This window comes from Strix uralensis, chromosome 1 (genome assembly GCF_047716275.1).
Source record: "Strix uralensis isolate ZFMK-TIS-50842 chromosome 1, bStrUra1, whole genome shotgun sequence".
In the NCBI taxonomy this organism is placed as follows: domain Eukaryota; kingdom Metazoa; phylum Chordata; class Aves; order Strigiformes; family Strigidae; genus Strix; species Strix uralensis.
The window spans coordinates 160,885,410-160,912,885 of NC_133972.1; the positions used below are offsets into that span (position 1 = coordinate 160,885,410).

Consider the following 27,476-nt stretch of genomic DNA (forward strand, 5'->3'; position numbering starts at 1 on the left):
ATCATGACACACCCAGAGCTGCTCAGTGTGTTTATTTTATACATACAGAGCTAAATGAAAATCACCCTTATTCCAAATGGAGGAGTTTTCTTAGGACTGTGCTGTGGTTTCAATGATAACACTAAGCATCAACCAGAAACCCACCACAGTTGGCCTTCTCCAGGGGTTACCAACGTCCTCAATGCTCCATTTAGACCTTGCTAACAGTGGCAGCAAGAAAGTGCTAACCACAACTGTATGATTGCTGCTGGCAGGCATCTTTTACAGTTCTCTAAACTCCTGTGGAGAGATTTTTTTTAAAAAAAAAAAAAAAAAAAAATTGCTTACGAGACCATCATGTGGGCTTCCACCCCACCACTGTGGTCTGAAAAGCACAAATGAACCCAGTTTTCAGGAAAATTAATCCTGTCCATCATGGTTATGGGACCTGTGCCAACACCTTTGCTAATAACAACAACAAAAATGCTTTGAGAGGCAGCTGCAGCTATTTCAGCTCTGTTCTCAGTGAAGTTATTAGTTATTAGTGGGGCTTTGTGTGCTCTTTATAGCTTTGTGAGCCACTTTTACTTGAACATTTGTTAAATAACCCACAAAGTAATAGTCTGGTTTATCTTTATGTAGCAATTATAAAACCAAGCTCTGGTCATTGCCTGTCACTCAACTCCATATCACATTTGTGCTTTTTCATGATAAATGTACAGTGACTGCCCCTGAATGTTACCCACACAAATTCGACCTGGGATCTGAGCCTAAGCACGTACTTCTGTTCTGTGTACTGCTGCCCAATCTTTGGGACACACAACAACTCCTTTCTGTAGCAGAAAAGCAATTAGTTCAGTGGAATTTATTCAGGTTGAGGTTCAAAACAGTACTGTAATGCAAATATTTGTTATGCAATTACAATATCCTGCAATTTGGAGCTTAACTAACAATTAAGAGGTTTTAATTAATTGGTTAAACCAGAACAGAATCCAGAACAGAGGGCAACTCAATCTGTGTAGCTCTCTGGGGCTCAGAGAGCGAGGACCACTGGTCTCATGTTTGTCCATTTTGGGAAGGGGACGTCTCCACGTAGACACTGCTCTAAAGATAGAAAAGGTCATGATTTTCCAAACTCAGCAGCTGAACTGTTCAGGGTCCTAAATCACTGTTTGGATAGCTTAAAAAGTGGGTTTATTTTTCGGAAAGCACTGAGCCAACACAATAATGCATGTTTCCTCAGTAAAGCTGCTGGAGCTCAAGACTGTCTGAAAATAAAGGCTCTTATTTAGCTGCTTCAGGATGCACCAAGGATTCAACTTCAGGTACCAAAAGAAAAATTCCTTGTCAGATAACGCAGGTCTGGTGAATAAGAAAACTGAGTTTGTAGATAGGCACGTTCCCAATCACACTCATTTTTTCTAAGCTGAGAGAAAAAGCCATCTCCCTGATGGTTATGATTTAGTCATTTGTGCCCGATGTTCATTACGATCATGCACAGCTACCCCACACTGGTCTGTCTTTCCGTCAGAAACACTGCTCTCGCACTGCCATATGAACTTGAGTTTGAACTTGTTCTTGTAGGCAGCTATCACTGAAAACAAACTATACAGACTTGGATTTTCAAAGTACATTGTGGTAATTGGTGAAACGTTGCTTATTACTTACAGAGCACTTTTTGGCATGAGATCTCACACGATTTTACAAATGAGGTCAGTGACAGCATCCCCATTTTACCACCGAAAAGTGGAAAGGTGCATAACTCACACAAGGCAGGGAACAAGCCAGTAGCAGCACTCAGGATTTTCTGCACTCTACCTCCCATTTTTATATTTCTTTTAAAGACAAAAATTATTTGGACAGCATGGCAGTATTGTGCTGCTTTTGAAAAATGTTAATGCACCGCATGGATTGTGTGAAACAATGCTCTTTACAAAGCCTGTGGTTTCTACAAGGGAACTCCCACCTCCTCGTGCGGTAAGCAAAGTGCTGAACAAGGACTATAAAAACTCAGAAGAATGTGCTGCTTTTTCAGTTGCAAAGGATCAGCAGCAAACTTGTTAATTTCTTTTTAAGTTAGAGTTGTAGCAGGCTTTGGTTTAAAAATAAATTATCCATATCTGAAAGAGCTTCCAAACATCAACTCTCCTTCCCCCAATTTGGAAAGCACTTATATTCTTACTTAAAGCAAGTGGATTAACATACAAACAAGTATTTTGTTACTTGGGCCTTCATCAAAGTGTATTTCCATTGATGGTGGCTTTTTAAGTATTTGTACAACAGTTCTGTCCCCTAAAATAATGGACATTTAGACAGCTCTTAATTCTGTTTAAGGGGTTCTAAACTATGCATATTCTAATATATACACATTCAACTGACACATCAATGTATATATTCTAATATATATGCACACACACACACTGAGCCATGCTTGCAAAAATACTCTTAAAATATCATCCCTGAATGACTTCTAATGGGGCTATTTTGGGGACTGCTTGTCAGTCATCAAAGTTTGATGGTAATGCACTAACAGCTGCAGAAAGTTTACTTCATTCCCTGAGCTGAGTGACAGGAAGATTGGACAATACATGCTACACTTCGCAAAAGTGAGTTCAAAATGGCAATAAATGCTGCTTTGACAGCTCTGAAACTGAATCCTTTTATCCACAGCACTGGTCCAGCCTGAGGAATAGGTCTGCAAGCATCATTTCTGTGCAAGCTGCTAGGTAGGGCACCTTTTTTATTCATGCCTTAAGGACAAAAGTCTAAATCCTCAACTGCCTGAACTCTGCTACTGGCTATTGCTGTATGACCTGGGCACTAAACTATTCTTAGGAAACTGTGCTTGCAGATTTCCACAAAAGATCCAGGACTCCTGTCTCTGCAGTCAGATGGGCTGAATATACTAAAAGAAGCTTATAATCTTCCCAGAAACCCATGGACTCTGACCACAATCAGATGCTGAAAGCACTGCGTCCCTATAAACTCTTCCCTTTTCTGTCTTTCAGCCTACACTGCTTTGATTCACCAGTCCATCTGGATGATGTGTTTTGTATAACAGATGACTGATGGAATTTCCATATTTTTTTGAAAAGTAAAAAAAAAAATACCAGTGACCTTAGTAAACTCCAACACTAAAGCACTTAAATGCTTCCAGCAGTCCAACCACTGTAGCTTTGATTTGTTCCTTGGCTAAACTGACCACCGCTTACTGACTTCTGTTTATCTGCAGTTCAGTGATAAAAGTTCCCTTAATTCCCCACTGAATTGAAATATTTAGGGCAATGCCACAGCTGTGTTTATTCTCACACTCCACCACAGTTATGTAAATACTGCATATGGAGCTGTTTCTGATAAAGCCCATACCAACCCAAAGGAATTATATGTAAGCTCTAGATGGCTGCCAAGATGCGCGGCATCTCTCCAGCTTGGCACTGCATATGAATGATATCACATTTTCTCAGAGATCATTTGGCAAACCTTATAATAAAAGAGTAATTTTCTCTCTCCTTCTTAAAGAGTCCCACTGAGCTGAGGAGTGTTTCCAGCATCCCCTCCTCCACCCACAGAACACGGGGGTGACACAAAACCCAGTGCCTCCAAATGCTGTAACCTTGCACATAAGAGGCCAAAACTCCCTCCCTTGCTTCACGATCCAGAGTTTTTACTTTACAGAGGATCGGAAGAAGCTGAAAGCAAATGTTTGATAGACCATACTCATTCCACATTTGATAAGGCCTCTTTCTGTAGCAGTGTTCATTATCCAAGAAATACCTTTTATCAAATCTATTGAAAGCACTTCTCCCACCAGTATTGGCTCAGGACCAAATCAGGCACTGATTTACACTTTATGCCTCCTCCTGGGTCAGATTATGCATTCAGTGACTGATTAAAGTGTGGAGTAAATCCCCTGAAGTTAATGATAAGCTGGAGCCAGAGTTATTTGAGTCCATCACACTACTTTGATTTCGCACCGGCATAGCCAGGAACAGAACACTTTGCCACTGACTCTGCAAACTTAAAAAGGGATCAAGGGCCAAACTGCTCACTCCATCTCCTCCATTATTGTCTGAACATGAAACCAAGGTAAATAATTTTGTCGATTTCTGAGTGTACAAACACAGGAGACTTTCTAGCATAAGGGGGGGATTTAGAGGAACACAATCAGAGAGTATATTTAAATAGTTTTAGGTTTTTTCATAAAATAAGTAAAAAACCCTGTTAAGGTTCTTTTTCAGTTCTACATGCAGCATCAGGAGATGAACCAGGAATAAAATACATTAAAATTAAGCAATGGAAACTTTGGGTTTAGTCTGCAAAGAAAATATTCCACAGAGAGACTGTTAGGTTTGCAACAAATTCCCCAGCATACACTGAAGAAGCATCTTCATCTGAAGCACCTAAATGGTGGTGAAAGCAATTTTACTGAGTGAGCGCTATTTGGTAATCAAGTGGAATTTTTCTCTGTGAATGTCTCTCAGTCCCCTCACCATCACAAGGGTACCCACTGTATTAACAGTTATTTGCTGACTTTCAACTTACAGTGGTAGAAACAATGCAGATTATACTCATTTCTTAGGAACTGGACTAGACTGATGTCCAAACAGAGGGTGTATATATAACTAATGAGCTGTCACAGTTGATTTAATTTCTATTTGCCACCAGCTGGGCTTTAATAAAAGGCATATATCAGTGGAGTTGCACTGCATGCAAGTAAGGAAAGGATTTGGTTCTGTAACAGACTTGCTCATACCACTGTGTGCTGACACCAACTGATCTGCAGAGCACATCACACACTGCCTTCTCTACCCAGAACAACTAGAGAAGTCATTTACTAGTTTTTAAATGTCTATGTTAAGGAGAAGAACTCTTTCCCTGCATTGCCCAAAAGACCTCTTATCTTTTTCCTTCTTTAATTTTTCTTTTATATTCTGGTTGTAATAATGCTGAATACTGGTAATGCAGGAATACACAGTCCAGACTACTTCACAGTGAATTCATCACCAAACAATGGCAAAAATGCTGTTTCAAGGAGCAGTGGGGTCAGTTACTTGGGAAAAAAAAAATAATTTCAGAGGCATGGTAGGAATTTGATTTAACCTTTAAAAGATGCTGCCTGAAACTTTAGGACCAGAAGATGTGATTGGTGTGGTCAATACATTGACCACAGTTCCCTGAAGCAACTCTTTCAAAGCAACAGGGCAAAGTGTATTAATGCTAGGAAAAAAAAATTGTTTCGGCCACAAAAGCTGCACCTCTAGCAAAGCCACAGCCAACCTCAAAGAACCTTCTGCAGCAAAGCAAACCTTCTGTAGCTGGAGCTGTGTCTGGGCTAAGCAAAGAGCACTTGACTGTAGCTGGTAATAGTGGTAAATAACCCCTTCAGATTGAGACGAGGGTGGAGAGTCTCACGCTACTGCACAAATAAGAGATCATGGCCTTGAAGAAGAATTAGATGTCTTCCAAGAAGAAACACCACTGTTGCTGATAGGCAGTGCTGCAGTAGGACTCAGGGGAAAGAAGGGGACATGATCTACAAGCATGGATGAAAACTAATAGAGAAATGGGACAAATAAGCAGGGCTGCTGATAGATGAGCTCTGTCTTGCAGATGAATTGTCACGGGAGAAAGTCTCTCTGGAAGAGACAAATAGCAGGTCCACCTCATCTAGTAGAATGTGTCTCAATGTCTCTTTATTTTATACATCTACTTTTTGGCTTCCATGATCAAGAAATCCAAGGGATCACTGCTTAGTTGCCAAGTGAAGCAAAACAGAAGCCAGACTGTTCAACAACCATGACAACAAAACCACAAATTCGCTCTGGATCAATTATTGGCCTCTGAGTGCTGGGAAGAGAGCATCACCTGGGAGCCAGCCTCCCCGAGATACTGCCAGCCTCTTCGGGGACGGCGGGCATGGGCCACCTCCCAGCACTTTCACTACTGGCAGTAAACTCATCTTCCCATTGAATGGACTAGAGATCGATGGGAAAGCTGCATGTAAATGGTAAGAAGAAGTAACAACTTCAGCTTAACTCTGCCTGATTCCTACTACAGGAAGACAGGAATTTCCATCAGCAGAAACACATATGAAAGCTAGAAGTGACCACAGGGTATTAAAATAGCAATGTCTGCATGTACAGCTTAAGCACTGAAGCCCAGCCTCAGCACCTACCAACACTGAGCTGGGGCAACTATGATGGCAACCCACCACCGGAGGCTCAAGCCATGGCTGTAATTTGCAATTTGCTGCCATACAAGTGACTACACAAGGTGCAAGAGGGAGAAGCTTCAAATACACCAGCTGAAAATCCTGCTCATTGACTAATGGCAGGTCAAGCCAGATTAGAGCTGTAAGGCTGAAATCCAATTTGCAGACCCACTGATAAGCAAGGGAAAGCCCAGCACTCAGCACAGAACAGCCAGGCAGGAAAAAGGGTATCGAGGTTGTCACTGGCTCCACGCCATAACATGAAGACCGTGGGGATGAGGAGCATGGCAGGAAACTGAAACCCTTCCATATCAACTTTCCTCATTTGGCAGACCTCAGGGGTGTTGAAATTGCTCTCCAACATTATTTAGCAGCAGTTTAGATGTCAGCATTTACATACCTTTACATACAGACACACATAAAACATGATTAACTGTTTGCCCTCCTCTGTCCTGCCCTGCAGCACTTACACTGCTCTTGCTTTCCCTATAATCTGCAACACATTTCTTGGAGCATTTCTCTTTCTCCATCTCCTCAGTGCTTTGATTTTTCTCTTTTTTGCAAAAATGTTCACTAAATAGAGTCTGCTGCAATTTTCACACTCTTGGTTGTTCGCTCCACCTTGTTGTTTGGCTTCTTTCTCCATCACCTTTTCTAATTTGTTCTTCTCCCTCCCCTCCATGTGTTTCTCAAAGCAGTTTTTTCTTCTTGTTCCCCCTCCCCTGATTCATTTCCAATTCCTTTGCTCTTTTCTATTCTTCAGCCCATTCCTCTACAGTTGAAGCTGGCTGGAAAAATCAAAATTCTTTGACTTTTTAAAAACTCCCTTAACTGAAGCAGTGGCTGAAAAAAAAAACCCAAAATACAACACAAAACCCCACCAGCATATCTTATTTTTCTCCATTAACTCATTATTTAAATATTTTCACAGAAAGACTGGTTAAAAGTTTGTTAAGCAAAAATCCAGCTGAAAGCGTTCTGCCAGCCTCGGTTACGGCCACCTCCACACCACGCACATCCTTCCTCACCACCCACTCACCGTGACACATTTTATTCCTGTCAGGTCACATTCGGCCTTGTTCACACATACACAGACACGCTAAGTTTTATTTACACTCACATATCTGCATGCACGTGCAGACACTTTTCTTGAGTAACATGTGCAGGAGCTTTGCCCATTCCTATTCGATTTGTGCTTGAGATGGGAAGGACACCAGGAGCTCACTTGCCCAGCCCAGAAGGAGAGAAAGCCCCATGTCATTATGTCAGACAAAAGATGCAACTTGTTTTTCAAGAAAATGAGACATGACTTAATCCCAGATTCACGAGAACCTGCACAGATTGAAGGTCAATCACAACATGCCATAACTATCCAGTTCTACACTGGTATCTCAAACACCCTGCAGGAAAACTCAGGGGTTTCTACTCTGTCCCTAAATCCTGGCACACTCCCCCAGCAATTCACTTCTCAAACTGTTGCCCAGAGACTACAGCAGGTCCTTAGGACATTAGAAAGCTATTTTAACATGATTTAATGGAATAAAAATTAAACCTGAAGTAAATAAAAGTAAATGAACTTCAAAGTTCAACCTAGTTTGTTGATGTGTTTGTGTAAGTGAATACCCTTGAGGTTGCTGTGCAGAAAACGGCCTTTGGGTTGTTTAGTGGGTTTTTTTTTCTTCCAAAAAGCTTAGCTGGTGATTTAACTCAAAAGAAACCAAAATGCTCCTCTCTACAGAAGGGATGGTCCTACAGACGTGTCTGATCTCAGCGGCCTTCCAGGAAGGCTGAGAAAAAACTCAGTCTAAGATATAAGTTCATATGACCCAGAGCAAAATGATGATCTGTTCAGCTGGTGGGGAGTTTCACAAATGATGGAAAATAACTATTCCTAATAATGAAAAATCAAAATAAAAACTTCACCCTTTCTGCCTAGAGGATTCAGAGCTCCAGCTCCTACAGGGTTGGAAAACTGCCTCTTATCAAGACAGATGACTGTAGCTTCCAAAATGCACCAGCAATTGCAGAGCTGCCCAAAAAGCAGATGATGTAGATGATAGACTGTCAGACAGCCCAGCCTGAACCAATTATTAATTCTAGCAGTTAATGATTTGCCCCAAAATTCTGTTATAAGAGAAGAAATGCAGTCTTATGAAGGTCTCTCATCTGACACCCCCAGCCCTGAATGCATTGACCCTGGCTACCAAGGAGGGTCCCACAGCCATGCAACTCTTAAAGAGGACATGTTAATATATCAAGGAGGAGAAGGAGGTCTTTTCCATCGCCCAACCATTCATCCCTCCCACCACTCCACTCCTCTACCCCACACCCAACTTCTTCCCTCTTTCTATCCTCAGGGTATTGAAGGGGACACCGCAAATGCCTTTTTATCTAAATCTCCTAACTTCTCTCAGCTTAAAAAGAGAGAACATTAGATAAATCTCAAGTGCCACCTACTTGTTCATCCCTTCCCAGTAAAGAGCAGATTTTGGGGCAGATTAGCAGATACAGTAGCATAAACAAACAAGAACATGACAAGAAACATCCAACTTTACACAAGAGGAGGATTTGGATCCTTAACAGTAAAATAGTTGGGAGCTAAGGTTAAAAACCCACGTTCACCTTGATCTTAAATTCATGACCCTCTGTGGGCAATGATGTAAAAGGCTTCACAGTGGTAATCACCCCTTTATAACAGACCATGCACACTGCAATAGCATAGCACAACAGGGTGGTTTAAGGATGACAGGAGAGGCAACCAGAGTTTCACCCTGATTATTGTAATTTTTATTCTTTTCTGGATTTGAATTACATCCTTTCAAGTTGCTTTACTTTAGTGTTGGATTGTTGATTTCTTCCCTAGTTTAACAGTAATCTAAACAGATAATAAACACAGCCCACCAGGGGAAAAAAAAAAAACAACACCACACAGCAAAAGAAATTCTTGATATAAATCAGCATTTTTGACTTTAGCAGGCTCAATGACTTCTTCAAAAGACTTACTGATATTCAAATAGTAGAACATGTCTGTGCCAATAATGATAATTAAGTGCTATATGCCTTTCATCCAAGGATCTCAAGCTGTAGCTTGAGCGAATTTGTAGTGAATTGTAGCGAATTACGTATGGTCTCTCCATTTCACAGAGATTTTGTCTACAGCCAGAGAGCAGCAAAATAACAGCACAAGGAGCAAGGCACAAATTCCTTGGGGAGGTATGGAGGGGGATTTTTTTATGCTGGTAATGTGCCTATTATAGTATCTTTACCTTTGCTCTATCCCCCATGCATATGCAAGTCCTTTCTCTTTCTTTTGCCTACCTACAACATATGGTAACATAAAAAAGACCCAAGTTTCCTAATCCAGAGGCCAGTCCTGCTGAATCTGTACCGTCCATTAGGAAGAGAAGATTTCCTCCACCCCTGAAAGCCCTACAGAAAATTAGTGTCCCCAGGGCTGACACAGCTCCAGTGTCCATCACCTCCTTATTCCCAGGTCTAGGGCTCAGCCTTTGCCCAGTACCTCACCCCATCCACGCCAGTGTTGTTGGCTGAGCCCAGTGTTATCAAAGTATTTCTTAAGAGGTAAGAGGCAAAAAGCAAGACAAATGGGACCTACGCTCCACAAAGGCAGCCATAACTCATTCTCGGTACCACGGTCACTCTCTGCAGCAGTGCCCTGCCCTCTACAAGCCCCACGCCAGGTACGTGACTTGGGCGATTTGCTCCCTCATCAGCAGAGGAAAAAAAAAAAACGGGCTGCAAAGCTGCACACCTAAACGACACTCCTCTTCAAGGAGAATACAGCCTTTGCTTTGCATACCAGTGGCTGCTTGTGTCTGGTAACATCAAAGCATGATCCTGTTTACCAACTAAGAAACAGGCAGGGTGAAGGCATGAGCCAGCCCACGCTTTCATCAACAACACATCCAGACTCTTCTGCACTGCCTAACACTTGCCTCCCTGTGCCCTCGGTCACCCTTAAATTACACCAGCATGAGCTTGAAGAGGTGCAGGAGCTAAATGTCTGTCATTCCAGAATAGAATAAAAGGGAAAAAGAAGGGAGAGGGGAGAGGGGAGAGGGGAGAGGGGAGAGGGGAGAGGGGAGAGGGGAGAGCGGAGAGGGGAGAGGAGATTTCAGTTGGAAGGGACCTACAACAATCATCTAGTCCAACTGCCTGACCAATTCAGGGCTGACCAAAAGTTAAAGCATGTCATTAAGAGCATTGTCCAAAAGTCGCTTAAACACTGACAGGCTTGGGGCATGGACCACCTCTCTAGGAAGCCTGTTCCAGTGTTTGACCATCCTCTCGGTACAGAAATGCTTCCTAATGTCAAGTCTGAACATGTCAAGTCTTGTAGTCATTTTAAAGAAACGTGCTTTTGATTAGCAGTGAAACTGGGAGTGCTGGCAGGTCCTAAACTACACACGGTCATCTTCCATAGAGTTTTATTGAAAAGGCATGGAGTTTCTGCTAGTACTCCAGACACCACCTTTATAAATGATCAACCATCCTTGCAGCTGAAAATGCATCAGAAAAACGTTCAAGACGATCATTTTGGACAGTGCTGTCCTATACTAATGTCACAGCTCTCTGACTTCTACTTAAAGATGCTTGTCTTTCATCTTCACACTCTTCTGCTAACTTCTTACTTTTGTTATCAGCATTCAGGGCTCAAGTTTTTTGGCGTAAGGACTGGTTTTCACTACATCATATTAAATCTGTTTGAAACTCAGTTTTTATTTTAAAGAAGTTTCAACTTTTGTTTTCATGTCTTATTGTAACAAAAGCAAATACATCCAAATTCACCAGAATTTGTTTTATATTTAAGATTTTGAAATTTCATTTAAGAATCACACAGGGTATTTCGTGCTTACATAAACTGCAAGAATTACATGCTTATACACCCATTAAAATTCAAAATGTTAAATCTCACTGACCCTGTTACTATGCATTACTGACATATTATTAAATAATCTAAGAAAAAATATTAAAAAAGGATGTGTGCAAAAGGAATCAATTTAGGGAGCAACAGCTTTGCAATAAATCTTGCAAAGACTTCTTTCAGTGAATCAGTACTTCCCAGTGCAGAAAGAAAAATTATTTAAGCAATGAAGCAGCTGAAGTCTACAGCTGCCTTTGGAGTAAGCAGGTCTCAGTCTGCCTCGCATCCTCCTGTCGTCCAGGAAAGCTCAGGTAATTCCTGGCCACAGCTCAGTGCACAGAGCCCAGGATGAATGCATTCCAGCACAATTCTTCTACCACCTTTTAAATGTACCTGCTGAATTCTATCTTCTGTTCATAATCCTCAGTCCAACCCTGAAATGGACAACAGGTGAGAAAAGTTCCTCATCTGCTTCTCCATGTGTCCTCCGTGTGAAGTCTATGAAATGCACCTGTACTTGCTGCGGTGCTGCCACTGCGTGCAGCTGACAGCCAGCACCACCCTGCTGGGAATCTCTCCTTGGCTCATTTTTCCTAGCTGCAAAACCAAATCAAACCTTTCCCATCAGAGGGCCAAATCCTGCCAACAAGTAACTTGATCCTTAAGACTGGATCCCTGCTGAAATTCCCTGTAAAGATCACACTGTTCTGGACTCCTGTCACTGGAAAAACGTGATCTGTGCGCACTAACCGCTGGCAGGATCAGGCCCATACATCCTGGGTTTGGCTGAATGAAGTGCAAGCTGGATTTTAGGGTGATTTCAAAAGCAGATGAGAAAACATTTTCACTCCATGTAGCACGGCCTCATTCCTCCAGGGAATGTCATGTCTCCTGTGCTGTGTACAGAAGTACCTTTGTATTATGTCCCAAGACTTTAGAAGCACCAACAGAACAAATTTCACCTCAGAAACCTATTTCCTTTGGGTTTTTCTCTCCTATTCCTTAATATAATTACCAGAAATTGATGAAAAGCTTTTCATACTGCAGTAAGATTTACTGTTTATTGGTATTACTAGCTGTGACCATTCCCACATGTCCCTTCATTGGGAGGGGCTTGACATTAACCCTTAATGCTGCCATCAAGGACACTTACCAATAAAAATGCAGGCAAACAACAGATATAAGTAGCAATTATTTTAATCTATTTTCTTCTGGTCTAAAATATAACTATGGCCCCTTTGTCTAGAAGTAAATAACATAGGTGCCACTAAGATACACTGCCTGTTTTCTCCTTTTGCCATGTTTGTACTACTAACAAAATTTTCCTGATTTGATTTGTATTAAGGATCTTGGTATCTCACAGCTTTTTTAATCAGGTAACAGCAAAGACAATTCCCTACCTCCTTCAGAATGAACCCAGAGGCCGGTTAGGTAAAGGGGACATCTGAGAACCGTTGGCTCTAAAAGCACCAAACTTCACTCCTGCTCTGAAATAACAGGCTTACCAAACCATCTGTCAGTAGACACAGACTTAGGAATCTCTTAACTGGGGCCAGTCTTCAACGGAAAGCAGAAATCCAATGCAGGGCTACCAGCTCTAGTGGGAAAACCGTATGTGTAACTTCCTCCGTGCCTGTTAAACTCATATTTCACCCCAGCTTTCTAAGAACTGGAGATGATTCAGTGCCAACAAGCAGGACCCAGAAGGATCATTTTCCTTCTGGGTCCTTTAACATAGGTATCTTCTTATGTTGAACATCAAACCAGTTCAGCCTGGTCCCACAACCCTGCTATGATGTGATCTCTAGCCTGCACTGGAGAAATATCTGCACTGGAAAACTCATGCTTTCTATGTCCACGCTTGGTCTTAGATGAAAATTAGCTCACTATAGTCCAAAGGAGCCCTTTTATGGACAGCATATGCTTTGACAGCCTGCCAGCAGTACTCTTCTAAAGCCATCCAGCAAAGTGACACCATCGGTTATAAGATCTATGTGTGTCAGGTCACTGGGTTATGAAACAGAAGTGTCATAAGCATGTTTGGGCTCTACTGTGAACGAAGATCAAATTATTTTTGTGGAATCAGATTACTACCTTGGAATACATTCCAGTGGGAAAAGGTCGCTGCATTGTAATAGCACTTCTACTGGGAAATAGTTCCAGTATTCAGAATTGTTAAAAATCCCTGTAACAGGTGAAGATGCAAATCGATGGGATGCTACTATTATACTGCAGCTAGCACAATGGTGAGGTACTGTGTGTTTGGATGGAAAAATCCAGCTTAGACTGTACATTGCACTGTGTTGGACTATAGTAATAATCAGACGTCACTCTTTCCACAGGAAATGACAGCAACACAAAATGAAAATCATGAAAATAAGCAATATGACTCTCCCACGCGTTACTTCCTAGTAACACCTAAGAACACACACATTTGTAGCACATTTTGAAAAAGCCAGTTTCATCACAGAAGTATGAGCAATGAGTGTGTATCCCTCTGAATCAGTCCTCCTGGCCTTCAAACAAAACTGAGGACCAGGAGAGTGACAGAACCTGGGAACTACAGTACAGTCAAAAAAAAAAAAAAAAAAAAAAAAAAAAAAAAAAGGAAAAAAGCTGAAAGAATTAAGCCAACATGTGTAAAGCGTTGTTACATTGTTCTGATTCAAACAATGGAACCTGCATGGGTACTTTTAAAATACACTCCATGGCAGAAAGAACGACAAACTCTCAGCTGTCAAACCTCAGTATCTTAAACTATACAGGTATATGTGGAAAAAAAAGTGCCCAAGATCAATAATCACCTTGATTTAAACTTGAGAAAGACTGCTAGGGTAATTGCTGTTTCACAATTGCACTTCCATAGTGGTCAGTTATCACTGACTATGGTGGTAACTACTTGGAGAGATAAAGAGAAGAAGCAAAGTAAAGTAACACTAAACAGTAAAGTATAAGGGGGGGAAAAAAAAACATTAAAAGAAGGTCAGACAAATATAAAAAAGAAAGAAGGAAAATTACACAGATACTGATAAAGGTTCTGAATTGCAGTGCAAGAGATTACAGGCAGTCCGTCATCCCCAAACCCCCTTCTGCTCTCCCCTCTTCTCCTTATCCTTCTCTGCAAACGAAAATGTAACTTTTATTTATGCCTATACGTAAGTGCTGAGAATCAAAGGCATTACACCCAGCTTTTGGGCAAGCCAGCACACTGCAGAAAAACAAAAAGGCCATTATTTGGATGGAGGAATCAGTCTGTATTACTGACTTGACTGGCCCCTTTTTTATTAGCAGCTGTTAGAGCAAGGATGAGAGTGTGTTGGTGTGGTGCAGCTGTTCTACATATGTTATAAATAAGGGTTGGTGAAAGCTCATCCTATTTTTAACATTATGAAATAAACCAAGAAGTCACAGAAATTCCCCATTAATGCCTTGTAAGTGGAACTTTTCTCCTATTCTTGACTTTAATGACCAGAACTGAATGGACAAAACAGGCTATTCTTAAAATAATATTCATTAAAAAAGAAAAGAGAATGCAATTTAGTGGAATTAGATCAAGCCAGCCCGGATAATGTAACCAATTAGTGTGTACAGTGTCTTTTCCTTCAAAAGCAGACAATCAGGATGAAAACAAACCCCTGAGATTCCATTTCTAAAAAAAATGTTGGATTACCACACTGAAGAGTTTCTCTAGCACAACCCAAAAGCTGAACCCAGCACCACGCGGCTCAGACACCACCACCCACCCTTCACAAACTGGTGCTCGCTTGCCCCTCACTGGGTTGCTGTGTGCGGCCAGAGTCCATTGCCAGCTCCTGCTCACCAACCCCAAGCTGAAAAGGTCAACGACAATTCAACATGAAGGCAAAAACCCAGCCCCAGGCAAATCCCCCACTCACCTGTTTTCGGGGTCTGACACCGTCATGTTGCGTGTCACGTAGCACATCTTGAGAGGTATTGTCTTCTTGTCTCTGTGGATGGAGAGCGAGAGCTGCGACAAAGGGTCAGTGGAGGCGCAACCCAAGCGGGGAGATTCGGGGGGAGGCGTTTCCCACCCGATTTCTGAAACAGGGGAGCCTTTCTTCACATAGGGGGTTGCTTCTCTCATGTATTTCACTATGGAAAAGAAAAAAGAAAGAAAAAGAAAAACAGTAAATAATCAGATATTCAGTAGTTGCATCCCGTGTGAGTTCTCTGAACTGGTATCAGCCCTCAGCGCAGCTTATTATTTCTACTTGTCCAGCATCACAGCATTGGAAACTGTGCAAATAGGGAAGATTGAGATCTGACTGCTGCTAATCTCAGTATGGTGCAATGAGTAAAATGAGGGAAAAGAACAGAATAAGCGAAATAAGAACACATAGATAGTGTAGGACCAGGAGAGCCATACAACCTCTACTTGACAGGCTATAAATCCTCATGCAGCAATTCCTATGTACAGAAGCCATGAGCTGGCTGAGATATAGGGAATTTTTTAAGAAAGACATTCAATCAAGTGACAGTGAATCTATTATTCCCCTACCTAAAATGTTCCAGCAATACTCCCGGTGCTGCAAACTCACATCTCGCTTCTGGTTCACGCCTGTCAGTGTCCCGCCACTGATCTCAACAGCTATTTCTGCTTGCTGGGAAGAACTTTTAGCTGATCTACTTGTACATATATATATATATATATGGAGTAAACAAAACCCTGTTCACCTCTTAGCCTTCTCTTGAGGAAATAAAATTGAGTTTGAGTCTTTTGTGAGAGTGGAGGTGCCAGATTAGATCTCTTCTTAGTCTTTTCCAATGTTTTTTTCCAGTATGGATAGGAAAAGTAAATGTAGGATTCCCAAATGATCTTAATGGATTCAAAAATCAATACCTCTTTTACACTTATACTTCATATTCCCCTCTTTATGCAGGCAAATATTGCAACGTTTTCCCTGGTTTTGAATTCTTTTGGCAGTTCATGATCACTTTTGCTTCTGCTTTTCATGTGCTTGGCAAATCTGCCAGCCAGAGCCTCCTTCTCCTTCACAAACCTGATGGAGCTCAACCACGAAAAGACTTCATGTTTAAGCACCCTGGTTAAACATATACATCCAACGTACACAGCTGTGGCTGCCTAACTGGCTATTGCCACTTGATTGTACCCATGACTCAAACGGCGATGACACGAACCAAAAGGGCAGGAGCACTGTGAACTTATTTGGAGAAGTTATTAAAATGCTGTGAGAGAAGTTTTCAAGGAAACGGTGCAGATCATCGTGTTAGCTCGGCTGAAGAAGCTGGGAATGAGTGAATAACAAAAAGATGGGTAGGTGACAAAAGGGCATTGTGGTGAAGGAGGTTAAATTAGGGAAAGCAGAATGAAGTTTTTAAGTTCAAAGTGAAAGCAAGGGAAGTGTATTCAGAGGAGTGGAGAAGAACAACGGTGTTTCTGTCAAAACCACAAATAAGGTGAGTAACTTCAGCGGCACTATTTTCAAGGCACTTCATAACAGCCTTACCAAGAGAGTACAAAACTAGAGTCTAGGCTCTGAAAGCATTTATTGCCATCTCTTCTCTAAAACACCTTAATGCACATCTTGCCATTGTTCTCTCTCTCCTTTTTAAAAAAACCTGTTAACTTCAATTATAAGGACTTCTGTGTTGAAGTATTTTACAGGATGTTCCTTTGTGAGAAGGATCATTTGTGATTTACCAGAAATGCTGTTCTACCCAACACTGCTGGTTTGATTTTTTTGCCCCATACTATTCTGAGTAATTCTTTAAATTAATTTCTTCCTTGCTCAGGGAAGAGCTGGCATGGGATTCTACCGGGCTTCTAGAAACTATTTAAGGAAAAAGGTGTTGAGATTGATTATTTTGATCTTTTTGTAGACACCTACCTGAAGTCCATTATTTAAAAACCTGTGTCATCTAACTCTCAGAACCAGTGCTCATTCTTGGGTACTTCATAAATTGCCTAATTTTCAAAGGTGCTGAAAATAAGCAGTTTTAGCCAGTGTCATATACATACTGGTTTTAGCAGTTGGCTTCAGTTTGAATGTACTCATAGCCTTTGTGAAACAGAGAGACTGAACACATACAGATGTGGTGAATCTGTTCCTGTTTACACTGAACGAATATAACTTTGTCATTAACTTAGATGGGAGGAACAGCTGAAGCTGTAAAAATCATGTTTGACTCCAAACAAAATTTTGTTCCCTTTAGAATTAGAGATTATCAATTAATCTGTTGAAAAACTTAATCCAGTCAGCTTTTGAACTCCGTTACAGTGATGTGCCAGCAAATGTGATGCTAAATAAAGGTCCAGGTCTCAACAGTGTAGCTATTTCATCCATTCTATTTTTATCCTTTTTCAGCTGCAGCTATAGGCATTCGCCTTGAGCATCTTTTAATTAAGGGAAAGAGAGAGGGGCAGGGGGAGGAAGGAAACTGAAGTGAAAAATTTGGCTCTAAACCTAAGCAGGAACACAAAATGTGAATTTAATTCCCCAGAGACAGGGACAGAAGAGAAGGGCCGTCCCTTCCATGTGCCAAGAAGCCAAGTTTCCATGCGACGCACCAGTGAATTCATGGCAGGCAGCTGCAGTGTTTCAGAAACTCCCATGAAAGAGGAAGCAGGAGCTGCAGAGAGCAGAAACACAATCCTCTTTCCACAAACTGAGACTCAAACACCATGAAAGCCAAGAAAATTACTGTGAGGAAAAATGTCCTGTGAAAACTCCTGACACCTTCTGAACTCCCAGACATCTACATTCTACTCTCAACAGGAGATGGTTGCTCAGCCCCAGAGATTTACATGAATAAAGACCCATTAATATACTGATAAACTGCTGAACACCATCTTCCTACAAAATTCTACAGGAGAATTAAAAAATAAAGTGAATATAGGTTTTCTGTCCAAACAAAAAAGGATTTTAGCAGTTTTCTACTAATTACTTCCTACTTCCCACTAAATACAAGCACAGCTATCCAGATTCATCACTGAATTCTGCTGGGTTTTACAAATCAGACTTTATGGCTCTTGCATATTCAAATGTGTTTCGTATTTTAAAAGTCCCCAAATGGATACATATAAATACATAAATGGAATATGGGAGTGGAACAGGTGGCAGAACTTGATCCATTTATACAATTTTTTGTATTATTTAAATTTCAGAGCCACTGTTTTCCATTTGCCCCATCAACACCCATAATTACATGTCCATAGCCAAATCCAGTTTATTAATTTAGCTGAAATAAGGCACACACTGTTCAGATGATTCATAAGTTTTATCAGCTATTATTTCCTATTCACCTCTAAATTCTGGATGCAAACACTGCAGAACACTCTGTTTTATACCAATGCATCAGTAACCCTACTACATACACAGAAATTTCTGGTGACCCCACACATGTCTACATTTTGCAGTCTGTCCATTAACCAGTTCTTAATCCACATAGTAGAAAACAAAGTTGATATCAGTATGTATGAGAGGCATATTCTTATTCCACACTGCACTATCTCAGAATCTTGGATGCAGCAAAGTTAATGCATAACTGAAGTTAGACAATTCACTTCCATCATCAAGTTTTAAAACCAGAAAAAATATGATACAGACTATTGGACATTAAAGTAATAATGTGGATAAAATTCTGTTTTCAGACCATTACACTCAAGAGCAAGATTTCCCTTTGGATACAGTAGCACAAATCCAGGTACCTACTGAAAAAAAAAAAAAAGCAGCTATAGAGAACAATGTTTTTATACATTGCCAGTGACACTACCTAATGGATTAAACCCCCAAAACATTTAATAAAATTAAATAAGGCATGCCATTGTATAACAAGTCTGAATTATGTATAACTATTCTATAGGCATGTGTATAGATATGTGCCTTCAGAATAGATACACATCTAATATATATACAAATAATAAATATGTATTTATATAAAAATGCTACATTCCTTAAGACCACCAAAATACACCCTGCAAATACAGAAATCAACATGCAGGAAGTGAAATCATTAGAATTTTTTATCATTATTATAACTCAATTTACTGATAGACTGTAATTTCAGTCGAAAGTTGTCTAAATTCATCCATTTGATGCCACAGCTCAACCTCAGAGATCCTTATATTCAGTACTAATTAACGATCCATGCCCTTTTGGTGCACCACTAATAAGAAACTGCGGTCAAGCAATTAAAATTCCAATCTCCAGAGTGCCCCTCCCCACAAAGAGAAGAGGAAGGAAAGTGGCAATCAAATGAATTAATCCACGGATACACATTGAAATATTTTGCATTTATTTTTTTTATCTGAAAGACAGGCAATGTAGCTTCCAAGAAAGCACTTCATTTATATTCACTTCTGCCAAGTCCCAAGTCTCCACAATTAATCCTTTGTTACTGTTCACAGATTACTTTTGGGGGGAGAAGAAGCAGGCTTTTAATGAGAAAAATACTACAGACCAACTTGGTCAGGTTCTTGGCCAGACACATTTCTGAGGAACTGGGACTCTTCTGACACATTCAAACTGTTCCCTAGGAGGGAAGACAAAGACCACTGAAGAGAAGCCAGCACTCCCGAGCAAAGCTCTTTGGTTACTACAGGAATGAGGACAGGATGCGTAGGTTTACAGTGTGAAAGCAAAAGGAACAACATGCCCAAATCTGCTCGAAGAGATATGTTCAAGGAATTCCCCTTTACAGAGGAAAACCACAGTCTCCTCCTTATGCATTTGTTCTCTCCTAAGTAACTACTAGAGACAACAATACTCTTTCAGGAGGACCCAGAAATGAGGAGCTAGGCAAGTCCTCCACCATACTTAAGATGTTTTAGGACTGTAGGGATCAACCTTTGGAGTCACCAAAGCCCACAAATTGAACGTGATGAGATCAATTGCTTTCACCAGTTTATTCAATATGAAGGGACTGTTTGACTGGTCTGTGCTGAAGCAAGTACATCAGACCATCTGAAAGAGTATTGCGGGCAGCATGGCATACAAAAACTTTTCTTGCAGAAATGATTCTTGGTTAGTTTGAGAAGAGCTGCTAATGCAGAACTAGAGGAGGCCCAACCTGCAGGTACGCAGTTCCCACCTGAAAAGGAGGAAACAAATGAAGACAAACACTTCTGAGGTTGTAGATAGCACCACTACAAGTCCAAGTTAACAACTCACAGACATCTAACAGCTGCTGAAGTGATACTCTCCCAAGAAAAAAAATAAGTGAACGGTAGCAAAACCCAGAAGTAATCACTGCGGGTATGTGGTCTTCAGAAGGTCAGATCAGCCAAGCAAGTCAGTCACTCAGCACGTTTCTGTCATTTTGCTTTATGAAACACCAAAACACAGAATTTGCAGTCTAGCAGTTTTGGTAAGGCACAAACCAAAATGACCCAAATGGTTTCAAAGCTAGTTGTAACTGAAAGGAGAAGTATTGCCATTAAATTTATAAACTGTGCCTAAGCAATGCCAACATACATGCGGAGTATTTTACACTACTGTCAATGGAACTGAGATTAACAGAACTGGAGAAAGGTCTACTGTATTAAAATTAATTCAGGATCATGATACCAGAATTTGTCTGCTAGGTTTTATGTTAGAGCTCAAATTTCCACTAAACTCAAGCAAACCACATGCCCTAAAGTGAAGATAAAAATGAGTTGAGAATCTGTCCAGCTGCTGGTGCCATCATCAAAACTAAGACCCAAATATTTGAAGAAAAGAGTTTATGAATCAGATCATTCATGAAGATGTGTCGTATGACTCTTCCAACAGCTTTAAGGTGGGCATAAACAAAAAAACAGTGAACAGTACTGCTTATGAGTGTTTCCACTCCATTTTTTACAGAAATGTCTGTTACTACGTTCAGACAAGTAACAGCCATTAACATCATCTGCTTTTCCCCAATGCTGTAAAGGATTTGAAATAGTAAACCTCTAGATCTGTCAAGAGCATCAGATCTCTACTTCTGGGAGATGGTGCAAATTAGTTAAAATAAACACCCTGTGAGAAGATAAATCCCCTTTATGCTTTGGCCATGTCTCATACTGTAGTCAGACTAAGCTGTTTTTAAATTAATACAGCTGAATTCAGTGTATGGCCATTCATCCCTTAAAGATTGTCTTGGATCTAAAATGTAAGGATCTGGTTTTAAAATCCTTTTTAAAATGCATTAAATGTATGCGCTTATTATACTTTTTATATGGAAGACATGAATGAGTGTTTTGAAAGAGTAACTTCAGAAAGATCCAGGGGACAAACATGCCTTTAAGATGAAGTTTACCTGAAGGGAAGGCCTTAGCAATTGGTGCCAAAAAAGGCTGCTGGTAAGCAACTAGGCTTCAAGTTCAAGCTTTCAGTGGGCTACAAACAGGCTGGGTGAAAAAGGTCAACAATTGCATTTTAAAAATATAAAGAATACTTCACAGTGTTCCTTTAAATTAGCAGCTGCTTCTATAAAAATGGTGAACCAATGTTAAGCAGTGCTATAACCAACATCACATGCTAGCACCCAAAAAATGAAGGCAGTTCCTCTTCAAAGCACCTTGCAATCAGCGGTTTTGCATGGCTAAGAGAATTTCTTTACCAATGAAGTAAGAAGACTTGCAGTCCAGACAGCAGACTGAGGTATCAGTGTGTCCAGGCCCCCATCAAATGGGAGAAAACAGGAGAAAATAGGCTGCTCTCAAGGAAGCAGTCTGTGAACCTCATGTTTTTGATAACCTGAATAGGGCACAGTGACCAGCCACACTGGTCATCCATACCAGGTCTCAAAAAACATAACTTGGCACCAAAGATGTCTTAGAAGTCAAGAAACTGTAGGAGGAAACTCAGCAGTGAGTCTTGGCACGAGCCATGGGCAGTCCCTGCGAACACCTTCTCATTCCCACCTGCACCAGGGACCTCCGATTTCAGCACTTGTGGAGTAGGAGATTACATTCCTGGGCCATCCCATGCTTCTGTGTAACATCAAAAATTCTTCAGAGAGTTACTTTTCCTCAGTTTCCCTTCCTAAGACTTTGCCTGTGATGTGGGCTGATTCAGCCACTGATTCCCTAGGCCTGATATTCCCCTTCAATACACACTTCTTCAACCATTTCTGAGTTTCCTCAGCTTCTAGGGAGTGAAGGTTTTAAATGTCATCTTATGCAGCCTATCAATTTTGTCAACTGCAAAACCTAGTGTTAATCCATTTTCATTCCTCCACAAAGCCACAGTTTTATACTTCACATAGAGCAAGCATGAGCAAAGCATACAACTTACTCCCCTCCAGCCTATATTAGACAGCCTGAAAGCTTCACTTGGAGTCAGCATTTCCTACCCACTTCTCCCTGATGTCACTTGGAGCTGGTCACTGCTAACCGTCCCCTTTCCGCTCCTTTGTGAGTTACATTACTGGATCCTAATAATAAAGTCCATGTTTGAGGCTAACAGCACACATGTTCAAGGAAGCAGTACCAGTTTCAATGACAGGATGAGATTTTTGTGTTTCTGTTTAAAATAGATTAACAGAAACTAAACAGACACAAAATTGTGTCACACAGAATCACAGTGAAACCTGAGGCTGGATCACTGGGCTGGTTCAAAGCTCTAAATACGTGATACTTGCTAGCACTTGAGCTGATGGAGCAATCGAAAGCAGTCACAGGTTTTGGTAATCTGGTACACAAAAATTTCAAACTGGTAAATTAATAATAAACTAAAGACATTGCTCAATACTTTCCATTATAATTTCCATTACTCATACCTACTACACTGAATGTGTTACAGTTTTCTTCAAGTGATTTGGTTTATTTTAAATTTCAGAGTTTCTGTTTCAACAAATTGCATGTATTCAGTTCTAGGTTTTGATACAACCCTAACGATAAATGCATGAATTTTAGTGGCAAGGTCCCATAAGCTATTCATCTGTCTTCCAAAAAAATTACGTACTTCCGCAAAATAAATGCAGACGTATCTTTTTCTTCATAATCTGAAAAACAAAGTTTAGTTTGTAAATATTCTGTAAACCCCAGAAGTACAATGTTTGGTGAACAAGGAGATGCTTACAGCTTGGTCTAGAAGGAGACACTGATGCTATCTCAAAGAGCTTGATTCAAAAGAAACACTACTCAGTGGGGAACAGGCAGCAGCTACGTTGCACAACTGTCTCTAATAAACTAAAAGTTGAAAAAGACTACTGTCAAAACCTACAAGCAGTAGCTACATAACTTACTACATATTTATGTAAAATGTGACACAGCTCATTTGCTACATTGTTATGTGACATTATGAACTCAACAATTAGAACTATGGAAATCTTTCATAATGGAAGTAGAAAACATCTGAAATGGGCAATTTGGGAGCTAAACATGGAAATTAGCAGTCACATTTTGACAAAAAGCACTGTGGGACCTGTGAGTCACTCACTGATAATCAAACTGGAGCTTCTGCTTGTCTCCAAGGCAGAATGCTTCATGAGTTTTAAAAAAAAAAAAAAGGGGGGGGGGGGAGGTTTTAGTCACATGATACTAGGACTAGGTTATCATACTCCTTGTAACTCTACTTGAAGTACAACAGAAAAATGTGTAAAGCAGGGAAATGGAGCAAAGTACGTATGTTCAATGGACTTGCAGTACTCAGATTACTAAGGACCATATCCTACCCAATATTGACACATTATATTTTAAAATATTTTATCTAAATCTCAGGAATAAGTTGATTCAGAATTTCTCATGTGCTGCTCATGCTTGCTGTTTCCTCCTCTCTGTTAGTATTTATAGATCCCTCTCCAATCACCCACATGCTCAGATGGAATTCAAGGTGTCTGGCATCACCAGCATGCTATAATTTTTCTATTTACATGAGTAATCTCAAGTGTCAGAACAAATATTTCAACCGCTAGCTATTATGTGAAAAATACATAAGGGCATTACAGTTTTAGAGCATGCTGTTATTTCAGCAGTCACACAAATCATTAAGTAGTACAGGATAGACTGAAAATGGCACTCACTGAGGGAAATTATTATGCTGTGTATGATTGTACCTCTTTTACAGATGGCTAAACTCACACAGGCAAGTTAAAATGCCTTCCTCAAAGTCACGCAGTAAGTCAGTGACAAGAGTTCTCAGCACTAAGTTTCTATCCCTTTACGTCTTTTCATTTTTGAACAACCCAAAGGGATCCCAAGTGCCAGTGAAAACTGGATTCACAATGTCTACAATCTTCTCCCTACGGGAAGATCTTGAAGACCTTCCAAGATTCCCCAGGATTTATTTTGAAGAGCAAGGCTGCAATCACTTGCAAAATTTCGAAGTTCATTGTTTTCATTCTTCACTGGACAACACCAAGAGCTTTGAAAATGAACAAACTCAGGGCACTCATTCAGCTACAAACTTGCCACATCTCCTGTGGCTGGACTATTCATCAAAAGGCATCAGATCACCATACAAGTCCCTATTTTTGGGAATCCTTTGGTTTGCAACCTTACCAACAGGAGAGACCAATGGCCATATCCAGAACACTCAAGTGCCAGTGATTATAAATACTTATATGTATATGCCTACAGCTATATAAATACAATAGATAGATAAATATAATATAAACATGATTGAAGTTCAGTGACTTGGACTGAAAATTCCTATGAATGCCCATGTGCCTGCCTACCTCTCTCTCCTTTTCTCATTTAAACTGGGAGTAACAAAGTTTGGTAAATTTGGAGAAGCATCCAGTCAGTTCTACACTGCAAGCCCACAGGAATCACTTCACTCCATCAAAAACCACCATCTCCGGTCTGCCGCACCATCACAGTTCAATGGGAGAAGCACAACAGCTCCTCTGACAAGACATAAGAACATCTGTACAATAGTCTTAAGATTTCTATATAACTAAGAAATAAAAAGAAGCACAAGTCCAAAGAGGTCCCTAAATTGGTCATGGGGAACTGGGATGTTTTACTGATCAAGGGTGGACACAACGTAGCAACTCTATTCTCACTTATTTCGGTGTGGCATGATAGCTCAAGACCACCTTTGTCTGGTTCTGAAGTCCAAGTACAGTCTCAAACAGCCTCTTCTTCATCTATTTGCAAGATAACCCAGCAGGCGAGTGGCAGACCTGGAATGAAGTCTGGCTCTACACCTATCTCCTGGTCTACAGGCTAGGAGAAAACCACCTGAAGCAGAGAGATTGCTTGCTGAGGCACTGGAAGGGAGATCAGACCTCACATGACACCACCCCTTGTATTTCAAGGGGTGGAGGAAGCAGGACTGTATGTCCATCAAGGGCGATGAAAAGAGAAGGACAATGATCTGCTCGAGGGTAGGGAGGCTCTGCAGAGAGACCTGGACAGGCTGGAGTGATGGGCTAAGGCCAACTGTATGAGGTTCAATAAGGCCAAATGCCGGGTGCTGCACTTCGGCCACAACAACCCCCAGCAGTGCTACAGGCTTGGGGAGGAGTGGCTGGAGAGCTGCCAGTCAGAGAGGGACCTGGGGGTGTGGATTGACAGCCGGCTGAACAGGAGCCAGCAGTGTGCCCAGGTGGCCAAGAAGGCCAATGGCATCCTGGCTTGTATCAGAAATAGCGTGGCCAGCAGGGACAGGGAAGTGATCTTACCCCTGTACTCAGCACTGGTGAGGCCGCACCTCGATTACTGTGTTCAGTTTTGGGCCCCTCACTACAAAAAGGACATTGAATTACTCGAGCGTGTCCAGAGAAGGGCAACGAAGCTGGTGAAGGGTCTGGAGCACATGTCGTATGAGGAACGGCTGAGGGAACTGGGGTTGTTTAGTCTGGAGAAGAGGAGGCTGAGGGGAGACCTCATCGCCCTCTACAACTACCTGAAAGGAGGTTGCAGAGAGCTGGGGATGAGTCTCTTTAACCAAGTAACAAGCGATAGGACAAGAAAGGTTTAGACTGGTCATTAGGAAGCATTTCTTTACAGAATGGGTTGTTAGGTGTTGGAATGGGCTGCCCAGGGAGGTGGTGGAGTCCCCATCCCTGGAGGTGTTTAAGAGTAGGGTTGACATAGCGCTTAGGGATATGGTGTAGTTGGGAACTGTCAATGTTAGGTTAATGGTTGGGCTAAATGATCTTCAAGGTCCTTTCCAACCTAGATGATTCTGTGAAATTAAGCCACATCCTTGTGCCTCAGTGCTTGGGTATCCATTTGAACAGAGCCCTTTTCTCCCAGAGTTTTCTCTCAGAATAAGCCACCAAAACCCTAAAACAAACTCCAACAATTAAAAGAATAAGCACACTAGTCATTAGTACCAGCTAAAAGGTATTCAGAAAGCACCAGCACTTTGAGCACAGGAAATTCTAAGAATTGCAGCACCCAAGGAGACCACGACTGAAACCTGTGCTGCCATAGGACCATGGAACCATGTGATGCTCTTTGCAGCTCAAAGTCTCTTACCAAGATGACAGCTCTTCTATTCTCATCCCCGAAGAGCTGTACTTACTGTATCTTAAAAAATGCCCATGATCCCTGATGGAATACGGTCCTGCCAGAACTCCAGTGCATAATGCAATTTGGGGGTGAGAAGAACAATTTTTTTTTTTTGACAGTTTTATTATTTTTAAATAGCCTCATTTAAAACTATTCTGTAGACAGGATCTCAGAAATTACTTAGTAAACACAGGGAACAAGCGAAGCAGTGAAAATCCTCATAAAAATCCTGAATTCAGAAACTGAATTTTTCTCATACATTCTCATTCAAATTTATTCATTTCTCTACAAACAAAATAGTATTTTGAATTGACATTTTGATTTAAAATGTCTTTTTAAGTTCAAACTTCTTTTCTAATAAATATCACATGGAGTGTCCCCCAGCATCCATTTTGTAAGATGGAAAATTCATACAGTTATGATTCCATTAGGTTTCTTGCAGTGGACTGGGCATTTAATCAATGAGAGCAAAGAGCATCTAAATAGGGTTAGGCTTCAAATTCCTTTCAGTGAGACGTTAAATCCCCATTAGCTTTGAGCCATAAGCCCCCGTGGGTTTAGCATGCAGCTTAAAAGATAACTCTGTGAGGGGTCATGGCTCTTTACTGTAGTACAGAAAGCCTATTTCACAGATCACCCTGCAATAATAATGTAAATATAATCCTGTTTCAGTGGACACTTTATCCTTCCAGAAAACAAGCAATGTTTTCTGTCCCAGAAAAAAAATCACATTAATCTTCAGTTTAAGGGCAAAGTAATTCACTGCTTCATTCAAGCCCTATTACAGAGAATTACCGAGACTTGCCTGGTACCACGCCGATGCCGGGGCCAGCATGGTCCCCCCACTTCTCTGTAGGACAAGACAGACACAGGTTGCTCTCAGCAGCTGCTGAACAGCAAGTGCAGTTGACTCGGCACTTCAAAACACATTTGTGCACTATGCCAAATGCCAGTTTTGACTGTTCCAGGTTAGGTCAAAGTCAGGTTAAAAT

At 41.0% G+C, this 27,476-nt stretch overlaps 1 protein-coding gene across 1 annotated transcript in view; it reads right to left on the minus strand.

Moving 5' to 3' along the window:
• The window catches only part of SNTB1 (syntrophin beta 1), a 115,694-nt gene that overhangs the window by 42,172 nt on the left and 46,046 nt on the right, over positions 1-27,476 (minus strand). The window contains exon 2 of the mRNA XM_074887266.1: positions 14,972-15,188. Coding sequence (XP_074743367.1) covers positions 14,972-15,188 — 217 coding nt within the window. The remainder of the gene's footprint in view (positions 1-14,971; positions 15,189-27,476) is intronic.